This window comes from Schistocerca cancellata, chromosome 10, assembly GCF_023864275.1.
Source record: "Schistocerca cancellata isolate TAMUIC-IGC-003103 chromosome 10, iqSchCanc2.1, whole genome shotgun sequence".
Taxonomy (NCBI): domain Eukaryota; kingdom Metazoa; phylum Arthropoda; class Insecta; order Orthoptera; family Acrididae; genus Schistocerca; species Schistocerca cancellata.
The window spans coordinates 21,022,463-21,036,010 of record NC_064635.1 but is presented as its reverse complement, the minus strand read 5'-3'; the positions used below and the strand labels follow the sequence as shown (position 1 = coordinate 21,036,010).

The 13,548-nt window shown below is 38.5% G+C and overlaps 1 protein-coding gene across 1 annotated transcript in view; it reads right to left on the bottom strand.

Moving 5' to 3' along the window:
- LOC126106809 (nuclear RNA export factor 1-like) overlaps positions 1-13,548 on the bottom strand; it is a 140,548-nt gene that overhangs the window by 73,609 nt on the left and 53,391 nt on the right. Inside the window, exon 5 of the mRNA XM_049913202.1 lies at positions 3,881-3,985. Within this exon, the coding sequence (XP_049769159.1) occupies positions 3,881-3,985 (105 nt within the window). The remainder of the gene's footprint in view (positions 1-3,880; positions 3,986-13,548) is intronic.

The following is a 13,548-nucleotide window of genomic DNA, read 5'->3' as shown; positions in this document are numbered from 1 at the left end:
ACCACCACCACTCACAGCAGCAGCAGCAGCAGCAGTAACTTTTCACAGTACTGTTTCCGTCTCGTAACAGCACCTTCCTTGTTTCCGATACAGTTGCCATGGTCATCATCTACCACCCATTTACAAGGATTAAATTCACCAGTGATGCTGTTGAAATTTTTGAGAGATCACGCACGTTATTTACCGTGATTATGATGATGATCTATCTCATCACAGACACCCAACAATGGAAAATTCAAGGCCAATTTTAGCATTGAAGTATCCATGAATTATTGCTTGTTCTTTGTTAAAGATCTTACTAAGGACTTGTTCCAGTTGTTCATAGAACTCCTCTATCCCCTTATCTGGTGCTGCAGCAGTAGGGGCTCAGGTCTGAACGATGTTGAAATTAAACTCAATTTGATAGAGATGATCCTGTCACTAATTGTTTATAACTGAGAACACAGATGTTCACACTTCTAGGAACAACTATTGCAACGTCATTTCCACTTTGGCCACTACTCCCACAAAAACATGCAGTGTTCTCTCCTTTGGGTAATGAAAGGGCCACTCCACACCAGTGAGTCTCACAAAGCCCAGAAGTATCCAGGTCATTCACACTACTTCTCTTTATACTATAGAAAGTTTTCCCATCTTAAGTACAACATGCACATTCCAACTGCACAGCAACCTTTGCTACAATGTGCACGGTAGTTTATTGGTCTAATGACTTCTTTGAAATACACTCCCCCCACCCCAGATCCTACTAGGGGACGTCAGATGCCGGATAATTCAGAACTGAGCAATGCACGAGATTCTCATGGGAAAATTTCAGAGGTGGTTTCCCACTGCCTTCCACCAACGTTCAAAACCTGTCCACTCACCAACTCACTTTCCTGCTGGGGTCATTTACCCAGCCTTCCACTGAAAGGCTTAACTTAACAGGGGAACTGCACGTGCGTAGAAAGTTGGAGAATTGAGGTGACAGAGGTTTAGAGAACTCATTTGACGAGTTCTTGTAATCGCTTACCACTCCCATTTAGTTGGACAACAAGTAGAACTGATGCCTCCACAGCTGAACAGTTAGTGCCGCTGCCTCAGGTCTTTAATGACCCACGTTCAATTCTCATACTACATCCTCAGATTTTTTTCTGAGATAGTGAGATCCAGAACAGGTCCACTCAGGCTTGTGAAACAAAGTGCAGAGCTGCTCAAACAGAGAAGCAGCAGCATCACAAGGATTTGTCTACTGCCAGTAACAGCTGGAAGGATTGAGGAGATGGCAATCACATGATCCACTACCATACTCCTAATACTGCTTCGTGTGCAGCAGCCAGCCAGTTGGAACATGCCTGAGGCCGAACATGTGAGAGTCGGCATGTTTTTATGTTTATGTAAAAAAACTTTTTTTTACATCCTCGACTTGAAATTACAAACAATTAGAATTTTATTTCTTATTTATTTCATAGGTAATGAGAACAGATTACACAAACATTATTACAGAAGAACCATGTGAGGTTTGCTAAATAGAAATTCCGTGCAAAGGAAAATAAGACCTGTTAGAAGCTCATCAATATCTCACCCTTGGAAATGTATACGACGACGAGGCTCTCACATTTGGTGTTAAAAACACTGAACAAAAACCTCCACCGATTTTTACACGAGTGGGGGATCTGAATAGTGCAATGTATGCTGGACTGATCGCTTAGATACAGGTCTCATAATAGCGTGTCCACACAGCCTGGGATGCTAGCTCTTCCAGTCTCAACATTGCACATATAGTGACTCTTTCTGTTACTGGTTTTACTTTTCTTCCCTGCAGCTTCACGCACTGCTTTCTCAAATGTTCTCAGCTCATTTTGCCATTCTTATTTTTGTAGAACAACATCTCGTAGCACTGCTGATAAAGGGATCATCTTGGTTGTAACATATTTCTGATCTCATGACATCCCACTTTCTTTTTCCACATTGTCAAAATAGCACTTATCATGTGATGGTTAATGAGACTTGCATGTCAGAGATTTAAACAAATGTTCATACGGGAAAAGTAATTCATATTTCAGTCACACTGTTATTTCAAAGATTGGTAGTCTAGCAAATTGAGAAATGAAATTGCATCTAACTTATCTTCAAAAATTCTTGAAAGAGATGAACATAAGCCCGTGGCCACATGTTCCCTTTGAATTTGCTAACCTTTTCACATTCATCGCTATTACAAGTGTTATTACCAGGAACCTTAAACTGTAGCATCTATTTTTGGCAAAATTTTTGTTGAAATTCATATGTAATTTTTTTTGTTGGTAAATGCTTGGAAGTAAAATTTTAAAACGCGGCTTAAGGCAAAGCCTTAGCACTTTGAAATTGACTATGTTTAGTTATTTATTTATTTACTGAAAAAAATAAAGGAAAGAAATGTAGTCAACTGGGGAGCTTTTTGGGTGGATTGTTTGCTTCTGTGCAAGTTTAAACAGCTCTTTTCCAAAATGGTCTAGTTTGTTTTCGTTTCTTTTCCTGTTTTGGCTCTATTAAAGCCTTAAATAAATGATTTTCCCACCTCTGAACAGAGTGTTTCTCTGATTTAAAGTATTTCTCAAAATTATTTTTCCTTTTCCCATCCAACTAAAAAATTACAAAATCTGCACAATACTGATTTTTACCATTCATGGCCATTCACAGCAGTGCTATTCATATCTGGAAACACTACATATACAACAGACACTGAAAATAGTTCTGCTTGTACGTCATGGGAAGGGTCCCTTTTTTTTTTGGGAGGGGGGTCAAAATACGTTGACTGGTTTCATCAGCTGGTCACTACAGTGTAGAGAGTGGACACTACAAAGTGTCAGTCAACCACAAATGAGAAACGAACTAGAACTCTGACCACCAGCACTACGGGTCATCCATCACTCTGACCGGGGCTCTCCATATGAATGCCACTCTCTCTCAGTGACAACTGCACGGCACTGTAACCCTTGCTCCAAAGTCCCTGGGCCCAAATTCAACAGGCATATTCTCCTCAGCACATGTGAAGAGGTTGCAGTCTTGCATCAACAGCGCGTACCCTATACTGTAGGGGGGCTACGACGTGAGGGCACTTTACGAACACCATACAACTAGCTACCACGTTAGGTTTTTGGGAGTCTTAATTCACCCACTCACACAAGAGGAGCTTATGACAGAACAGCACAGTTTAAATGAGTAACTTCAATCAGTGTCCAAGAGAAAAGCTGTGTTGTCAACATGGAAGCTGTCCTAAATACCAAGCCACAGAAAAGGAGCAGAATAGGACTGCTGCACAGGAAAGGAAGGAGTACTGCAATGGTTAAGGATCTCACACTCGCCATGCACATACCCCCAAAGGAATTGTGACACGCTGGGGAGAGGTTACTCAAGAGGGCCCGACTTGCAGAAAAAGGAAGTACTACTGCATGGCCTCGGGGTCTCACATTAACTAATCACAGACTCATGAAAGAACTGAGAGTTCCGGAAGGCTGCAGGTAAGAATTGACCAGCCATTCTGTCTTTGTAATTCAATTATCTCAAATGAATTTTCCTACTGAACTATTTTATTCGATAATGTCACATTCTGCTCAATTCTTGTCTGCTGCATGTTAAATGTGAGTGCATCTGCAGTTTCCGTATGATTCCAATCACAAAGATACCACGGACTGTACTCCAGAGTAGATACCTAAAAATGATGTGCTCGTAGCTACACACGAAGATGAACTGGAAGAGATAAGAATAAAATACAGATTTCATTCTAATGCATGGGAATGTTTACTTACGCATTCACATGTTCATCCCTTTCATAGTTTCTTATCAATCAGTTGATAAACTAAAGTGATAAAGCAAAAAATAAAATAAAATACTGCATTATAGATGGACATCAAAAAGGTCTTACCTTGAACCCATCAGTCAGTGTAATCCGCCTGTCTGCATTGAGTAACTCATTTGCAGCATCATAATCATCAACATAAAAATACGATTCATTTCCATTGATCTTGTACTGGAATACAAACGGGAAAAAGTGATGAAAACCTCAAAGAAGATTTGTTACTATCTCAGAACATACTTAGAAATTAACATAAAAACTACATGTTCAAACCCTCCAAAACACAGCATGTTTATACTTGTTAAGCGACTATCTTTGAGCACAGAACTCACACCCAGTTCATGTTGCCTATCCAACGGCTTCCACTGACAACAAAAATTTGATTTTCGATGTTTCATATCAATAGTGATCAAATTTAACAAATTAAAATGGTGAAATCCTCTACTCAATAACAGGTATAATGTTATGTGAAAGATTCAACACACTAAGACATATACATCAGCTATAGACTGCATATATCGTCTTTAGAATGCGTACTTATTGCATAGATATACCGAGACTATATCCATCTGGTATTTGAGAATGAGAGCACTTAGCCCAGTCAACAAAGACCGAAATGGACAACTAAGGGGAAAACCATATGGTCATAAACTTTGCACAATGCTACGAGGGAGCACCCTGAACAACATACTAAAAATCCTGACTTGTGGGGTGTGCCAGTTGGGGTATGGGTGGGTTTATAGGTCACTTTTTACATATTTATTAAACAACTCAAAAATTGCAGCTTCTACTAACAGTTTCCACGTTCCAGGGATGGAAAAATCAAAGATTTTTAAAAATATTGTTCAAACAGCATAAAATTTTTGTTTCTCTTTAAAAGAAGTGGGTTAAAAACAAATATTAAATGAGTGTACCCCAACTAAGTGCAGCGGGCTGTAACAAGGGATAAATTGCATTCTGGGGGAGGGGACGGGAGGTAAAGAGCAAGGGGAGCTAAGTCACTGGATTGTGCACTTCCCTCCTTTATAGAACTGTAAACTGAAGTTCGAGAGTATAATTTTCCCCCCTATAACTATTACACTATGTCACAAGAAGCAACTACATAGTGTTTCACGATGTTATACGGGCCATCCGCAGTGTGCCTTACAAATCACTGACGACATAGTGTGAAGATGTGCCCAGAGAGAGTTTATTTTCCACAGTGTGTGTTAATGCTACATGGCTAGCAAATATACGTTACTAGTGATATTAACACAAGTAATGCATATGGACAAAATATACATAAATCCCTGCACCCTGTCCTACACAGGTAGAGTGGATATTGATTCTTAGTCAGCCTGTACGGAAGCTGCAGTTTTCTTTAAGGAAAGTTAACTATCCCCATCAGGAGCATTTCCTGATTTTCAGTCTACAGACAGACTATATTGCCAGCATTTCCTGTATAGTTCTCTTGCATAAATAGACAAAATAACTTCACTGAGCCCAAGTTTATAAAGTGGAGTTACCATTTTATTGAACGACTACTTATTTGCAATTGTTAAGTGAGCTTTCATATAAAATAAGTTCCTTTGTGTTTAATTTGTACGTGCAATGTTCTCAGCAATCTATGTAGTGTCGTTTGGAAAGGGAATGGATTGACAAATGTGGCACTTCGCTGCTGTCTATCACTGACAGTGTATTGTACAGCCATATAGTAGTCACTTGCTGGAGAATTAATGAATGACCAGAAAGTTTCTACACTTTTCTCACCATTAGCTGTGTTACTGGTAGACCACATAAATCTCTTCCATTGGAGAACTGCTCACACTTGTAAAGCTGGATGCACTGAGAGGAACCACTCACTATCCATCACCTTCCAAGGTGTGTGTGAATATGTCTGAGGGAATGGGACTGATCATGTTAAGGTCTAGTACAGCAATCCACTGTAATGCATTGCTTGACTTTTATTGAAATATCAATAGTTACACTACACCTAGGTGACCTACTCTGTTACAGAGGCTGACAATTTAAGCCTCTGGGCTTCTTCAGATGTTGGGAGAGATGAGGCTGGGGTGAAGCCTGAGGTGATGCAATTGATAACCCTCATGCTGTGAAAATAATTCCACATCGACATTGACGAACATATAGTAACAGCATGTCACACTTCAAAAAGGCTCTTCGGTGTGGTAGACGGACGACAGCTCAAACTGTTGATCATTTTTACATAATAGCTCACTTAACAACTGAAAATAATTGCACTATATAAACACGAGCTCAGAGCATTTATTTTGTCTACTCACAGAACTGAACATGAGATGCTGGGGAGGTATAGTCTGTCTAAACTGTAAAGCAAGCAGTGCTCATGGGGTGGAAGTGGGGAGGGGGGGGCCGGGGAGTTGCCTTTCTTGGAAGAACACTACAGTTGCGTACAGGATGCCTAAAAATTACTCAAGCAGTGCGTAACAGTAAATATAGATTTACATAGATTCTATCAACATGCATTAGTGTTGTTAGTAACACATATATCACTCCATGTGCTGCTCTGTGTAAAATAAACACTCCTTGGGCATGTCTGTGCACTGCGTCACCAGTGATGCACGAGGCCTGCTGTGGAGGACCTACATAACTTTGTGCAACAACCTATAGTTGCTTCTTGTGATGTAGTGGGGTAAACAGACGATGGAATCACCTGTTTGACGTTCAGTTAGCAGACCTACGAAAGAGGGAAGTGCGCAAACACAATCCAGTGAGCTACCTCCACTCGCACTTCTACACCACCCATCTCCCCCTTCCACTCTGTTACAGGCCCAGAACACAATTTATCCCTTGATACAGATCTATTGCACCTAGAAGCGGTACATACATTTAATACTTGTTTTTAACCCACTTCTTTAAAAGATAAAACATTAATTTTATACCATTAGAACAATATTTTAATAATCTGAGATTTTCCATCCCCTGAATGTGGAAAAAATGAATAGGACCTTTTTTGCAAAAAATTTCATGTTAACTTAATTTTGACCTGAAAACATTTTCACTAGAAGGAACGGTTTCAAGTTATTTGAGAAAAACATACTGTGACCTTTGAAACCATCCCCTCCCCAACCCTAAAGCCCCACCAGTCATGATTTTTAAAATGTTGTTCAGGACACTGCTCTTCGCACTGTGCAAAAATTTCCACTGATTTTTCCATTGGTGACTGGACTAACACAGTGACTTCCAACAAACTTTAAACATAATTTATAACCTTTTCTGAACTTTCATGCTTACATGCTTAATATCAAACATTTAACACACTGCAGGTATTTTATACATTGGTCTTTGGCATTTATGGTGAAATATTAAAATTCAATGTTAAGTTGCAATTTTATATTCACATTGCAATTTTCATGTAACTGACATTAATAGTATAAATTGTTCCTCTAAAAACAGTTTCTTTAATGAAATACTGTAAGTTAATACCAAGAAATCTGTGCGCACTTAAAAATTTTACATTGCTAATAATTTTTTATTTTAGGCTTGGTCTGGCAACCTTCATTGCTCTCTTTTTAATGAACACCTCATCATCTTTGAAAGTTGTGTAATTCAAGAAATATGTTAATGTAGAATTATTAATGAGGAATTTCAAAATGATCAATTATCAAAACTGATCTCTCTGAAAACCCAATGTTGCTGTTCTTGTACCCCAACATATAGCGGGTCTCCACAGCACAGCAATTCACAGACACTGTGAATCAGTAGCAAGAAAGTCACTACAGCCATCCACAAGATATGAGACTGGTGTCTCATATGTACGGCAGTGGCATTCACCCCAATATAAGCACGGCCAGTGGCAGCCTTGGCACCTGTTGCACTTTGTATGAGGTTTCTCACCAACTGTCATACTGTTATGCCTACAATGGCTCCAATCTGTTTTTGGACTGTCTAGTTTTTGATATCAGTATACACTCAGTGTGCAGCCGACAACTCTTGCTGTGTTACGGTTTTGTATTGAAGTGGACAGAAATGTTATCTTGGACTCCCAATTGTTCTATTATTAGAAAGTGTATACTTTCAAAGGAATAATGTATTATTAGTGAAACACTTTAAATGAAATACTTGAGTGTCTACAAATTTCTTGGCAGGCTTTGCTAGAACGTACGGATGCACAGAATTCCATTCCAGAAAATAGAACTTTATATTCGTACCATTTTGAGGGCATGCAGACAAATAAAATAACTTTATTGCCATAGGTATTAACTATAAATTGTGTCTTACAATTGTAAGTCAATTACGTACCAGCAATATTTCGTAGAATCCTTAAACATGTTGTTAAACACAAGGCGTGTCTGAAAAGTCCGGTGAACAATCTCAGAAAATAAAGTGAACAAGAGTTACAAACAAAATACCTTTACTTGCTTTCAAATTAATCACCATTAGCTGAAACACACTTCTAACACTGGTTGTAAAGCTGTTGGAAATTGTCAGCAAACACTTCTTGGAGAATTGCTCAAACTACCTTGGTCATGCATTGTTGGATAACTAATGTCTGCGTGCTCAACTTTCTAGCGCAACGCAAGGTGACTGTTCTTAACACCCACCTTAGTCCCCAAATTTAGTACCAGCAGGCTTCTTTCTGGTTCCCTGCCTTAGGCTGAAAGGATTACACTTAACAAAAACTGCGCATAAGTACGGTGCTTCAAGAGATTCCATAAGCAGACTTTGCTGCGGCTTCACAAATGATGTCAGACGTGTGTTGCCACTAATGGTGATTAATGTAACTACATAGCCTTTTGTGGCCAGAGTCAGTTGACATAATAGTTTTCTGGGTATGGTACTGTGTCATACTGTAGGAAACCATTACTGATTAATGTTTCAGATATGGTTACAGTGGCCTCCTCCTAGGTCTACCAGAAGATCCAGAAGAAGGCCACTGTAACTGTGGATGAAACATTTGTTTCCACCAGTAATAGTTTTTTACAATATGATATGGTATCATTATACAGAAAAATTTTATGCCAACTAATGGTGATTACTTTGAAGGCAAGTAAAAGTATTTTGTTTGCAGCTCTTGTTCCCTTTATTTTCTGAGACCATTCACTGACAATTTTAAATGCACATTGTAGATGCAATGAACAATGCTAGTCAGTCTTGACTGAGCAGTCACTGAGTAATTTACACAGAGTCCAGATTTAGCATTTCACAAGTAAAGTTCCATGAAAATCAATGTTCTGTACTGTCATTTGCACAAGTTCACATCAAGCATTCTTTGATTGTAGTTCTTGCAATACATCCACTTGTTTCCTTAAGTTAAATTATTCTCCTATGTCTCTGTGCATTACTGACATTGACTCACAAGTCGCCAAAGTAGCGTCAACTAATAAGAACTTGCAATGTGGCGGCCGAAATCCCCCGAATGGGGCCTCCTGGCCAACAATGCCATATGATCATTTCATTTACTGACCTAGTTTGTGACAAATATAGGTTGTATTATCTACAAGTTGGTCATCATTAACATGATCAGTAGCAAGACATGCACCACCTGACAATTAACTATGACAGTGTTGGCTTGCAGTATTCAAAAAGTTATGAACATTGCAGTAACCTACAGGACATTAATTCAAGATAACGTATGAGAGCAAAAGATAGTAATGTTACACCCTGAACACAAACAAAAATGCTGGACTTTTTAATGATAATATGGAATTGTAGCCAACAAAAACTGCGAAATGACTCAAATTTTTGGAGCTATCTTCTTGAGATTTAAAGGAAGAGAAACTACAAGGAAGATTTGCAGAATGTCGAAGGTGTAATAAAATGGCAAAACACTTTATTACACAATGATTAAATGGTTCATACATAGCAGTTAGGAATGGATGTTTAACAATATGTTTAACCAATAGTCTGGAATCCCTCGAAGTGAATGAAGTATTGTTACAGAAAGTAAAGACAGCAAGACAAAACATTTTTTGACCTGAAAGGTCATCAGATTACATAGTAGTCTTAAGATACAACAATTAAAGTAGGGATACACTCACACACTGTGATTGCTTCTCCTGGCTTGCTCAGTTGATAAGTTACTATGTAACGAACCCTTTGTTTTCAGAATAACTTTTGCTGCAGCTAGTCACAATTTTATTTTTATTCACCTTTTGCATGGCTTGTTTCATTTTCAAGTGAGTTTTTCATCTATTACACCATTCATGTAAAGATAAAAAATGAGAAAATTGTGACCAGTAACTGAAAGTTACATTATAAACAAAGCTGTTTTTTTCACAGTTACATGCTCTCACCATCCACCAATAACGTATAAAATCAAATATATACGTAACATATTCAACTGCGTAGCTCGTGTATACAGTTTAGTTCCCTAGTATCTTACAACCCCCCCACCCCCTTTTTCCTTCAACAGCCCAACTGATGATGAATTACAAGGAATGGTCACCAGCAACTGCATCACCATTTCGGAACTACCTGTACGGTCAAAATTTCTTGTGATCCACTACAGTCATAAAAACTGTAAATAATTTCAAAATGGAACCATAGGTGGCTTGCAATCAAATTGCGTGCTTATGAAACATCGTCTAAGTATGCAACAGGATTCATGATTTTCTGTCAGAGAGGTCATAGTTCATAGTATTTGATGGAAAGTCACCGAGTACAACAGAACGGATTCCTGATATTCCCCAAGGTAATGTTATAGGTACCCTGCTGTTCCTTATCCGTATAAATGATTTATGAGACAATCTGAGTTGCCCTCTTATGTTGTTTGCAGATGATGCTGTCATTTACCATCTAGTAAAGTCATCAGAAGATCAAAACAAATTGCAAAAAGATTTAGATAAGATATATGTATGGCGCAAAAATAGGCAATTGACCCTAAATAATGGAAAGTGTGACACCACCCACATGAGTGCTAAAAGGTATTTGTTAAACTTCAGTTACACAATAAATCTATCAAATCTAAAGGCCATAAATTCAACTAAATACCTATGAATTACAAACACGAAAAACTTAAAATTGGAAAGAACGCATAAAAATTTTGTGGGGAAGGTGAACCAAAGACTGCATTCTATTAGCAGAACACTTAGAAGATGCAACAGATTTACTAAAAAAAACTGGCTGCACTACGATTGTACATCCCCTATTGGAGTACTGCTGTGCAGTGTGAAATCCTTACCAGATAGGCTTAATGGAGTACATCAAGAAAGTTCAAAGAAGGGCAGCACATTTTGTAGTATCAAGAAATTCAGGAGATAGTGTCATGGACATGATACAAGGTTTAGGACAGACGCCATTAAAACAAAGGTGTTTCTCGTTGCAGCAGGATCTTCCCACAAAATTTCAATCATCAATCTTCTCCTGCAAATGCTAAAATATTTTGTTGATGCAAACCTACACAGGGGGAAATGATCATCATAATAAAATAACGGAAATCAGAGCACACACGGAAAGAAACAGGTGTTCATTTTATCCACACACTGTTTGAGAGTGGAATAACAGAATTACTGTGAACGTAGTTTGGTAAATTCTCTACTAAAAAATTTTAAAACTAATAGGAAAAAAGGAGGAATAGCTGGAAGAAAAAATGGAAGCAAATAAAAATGTTAATATGATGATTAAAATGAAGGTAAACAATTACAAATGAAAAAATTATACTTAATCCCACTGACACTCTGAAAACCAGCCACTTATAAGAATGTCATCAGGCCTAGAAAACTGGTCATTTATGCCATTAATTAAAGTGTTTCTGGCACATATATAATTGATAATCTTCAAGAGTAGTACATACTAAAAAAAAGACCATGTGTCATGATTTATTTCAGTTCTTTGATAGACTTCAAATTTTAAAACAATGACAGGAAGTTTAATAACCCTTCTAAAAAAAATTGCAAGGGGAGTTATTGAGCAATTTCTTCCTCCTGAGCTTCCAAAATTTCTTGCTCACTGCATGACAAACATGTCTCTGTAGCAGAATTATAGCATACTGCAAAACCCTAATAAGTAAATGTGCAAAATTACATCAACTTGATCAAATATCGTTTCAGCCATGCACAACAGCAGCTGTTATGTTCACTAACGTTTGTTTTGAAACAATTCCATAAATTAACAACAGAAGGCAACACCTGTCAAGGGACACATGGCGAGACACCAGTACACTGATCTCGTATGAAATGAGTCGAGCTTTGAAGTGACAGGTGGATCACTGTCGAGAAAATCACGGCCCAGTCTTTTGAACACAGCATTGTGCCCGAAGCTGTGCTCAGGCTTGGTCTCCAAATTGTTAATTAACGAAAAGTAATAACTGCAGTCATTTAATAAAGATGTAAGAAAAGTAGATTGCATCCAAAGGAGTCTGACCCCACAATCTCCAGCATACCAGCCAAATAACTGCACTGCTATGCTATAGTGCTATTTTGAAGTCAGTGATCTTTTTTTCAAAGATCTCGTTTATCACAAGAAATTCAAAAATACCTTTTTGCTGATTACTTAAATGTGGCTCATCAGACTGAATGGCTGCAGGATCTACATTGTTATAAGAAGCTAAGACAGATCATACTATTTGTGTGACCCGATGCCGAGAAATACTACACAGAAATATTTCTGCAAAAACTTAAATATAGACGACATTTAAGTAGGGAGGAGAAAATAAGAGAATAAAAGAAAACATAGGACAAAGATAAACAGCACAGACAAAAGGTACAGCAAAATATGAGCACAAGGAGAACATGAACAAGAAAAAGATAAAAAAATGAGATATTATGTAGCAATTTCCACTGTTACGAGTTACAGCTACAAGAAAATGTAAGATTTACTTAAGAAATACAATGACCAGCCACCTTTTTACATATGCCACTATGTGTTGCTGGCTTTTGTCCACCTTCAATTTGCATGATATATATTTAAACCTTAAATTAACACATCATTTAGAACACTGACTGTTTCTTGCATGCTGCAGCTTCCCTGTGCAAAACAACAATTTTGTTTATCTACTACACTTCAAGAGTACATTTACAAGGAATAATATGTTATAAATATTGTTGCATGCCAACCTTCTACAAGGCAGCAAAGAGAGCGAAGCTACCTCGTTTACATTACCGCTATGTTGACACTAGGTGGGAGCGAAGAATGACATTTCACCACCAAGAGAGGATCAGAGGAGAACACAACACTGACGCTTCTGGCGAGCCAGACACTGAACCTCTGCAGAAATGTAGTAGGGCAGAGGAGCTGGACAGGATCACATCACCTTTGTAACATGATGAAAGAAACGCTACTGCTAACACAACCACACGTACCAAGAGCTTTTATGAAACAGTTCTATTACACAACAAAGTTGTCTAGAAAGCACAGCAGTGTGATAACTGCTGATACCTCTGGAATGCTAAGACCTATGCTGTCATGACAGGTGACAGCAGGTAAACATTTTAGCTCTTAAGGCAGTCAGATGGACCACGGCGCACATTATGTTCGCACTTATTTCCCTGATTACAGTAAAGTGATGGGAGAGACGGCAACCTCTCCGTAATCACCAGTCGCAGAGTTGAACAGCACATCCTGCTGCTGTTGCACATGGGTGGACCCAGGGTTCTTCCCTATCGTTCTGGGTCAGAAAACCAGCATGCTTGATACCTTGACAGACTGGCCAGGGCCTATCTGAATGACAGGCCAAGATCATCGCACTACACAGCAACATTCATCGCATCATGGTACAACAGCTGTAGAAGAATGAAAGTGAGCGGGAGAGGACAGAGCACATCAAAAATCAGCATGTGTAT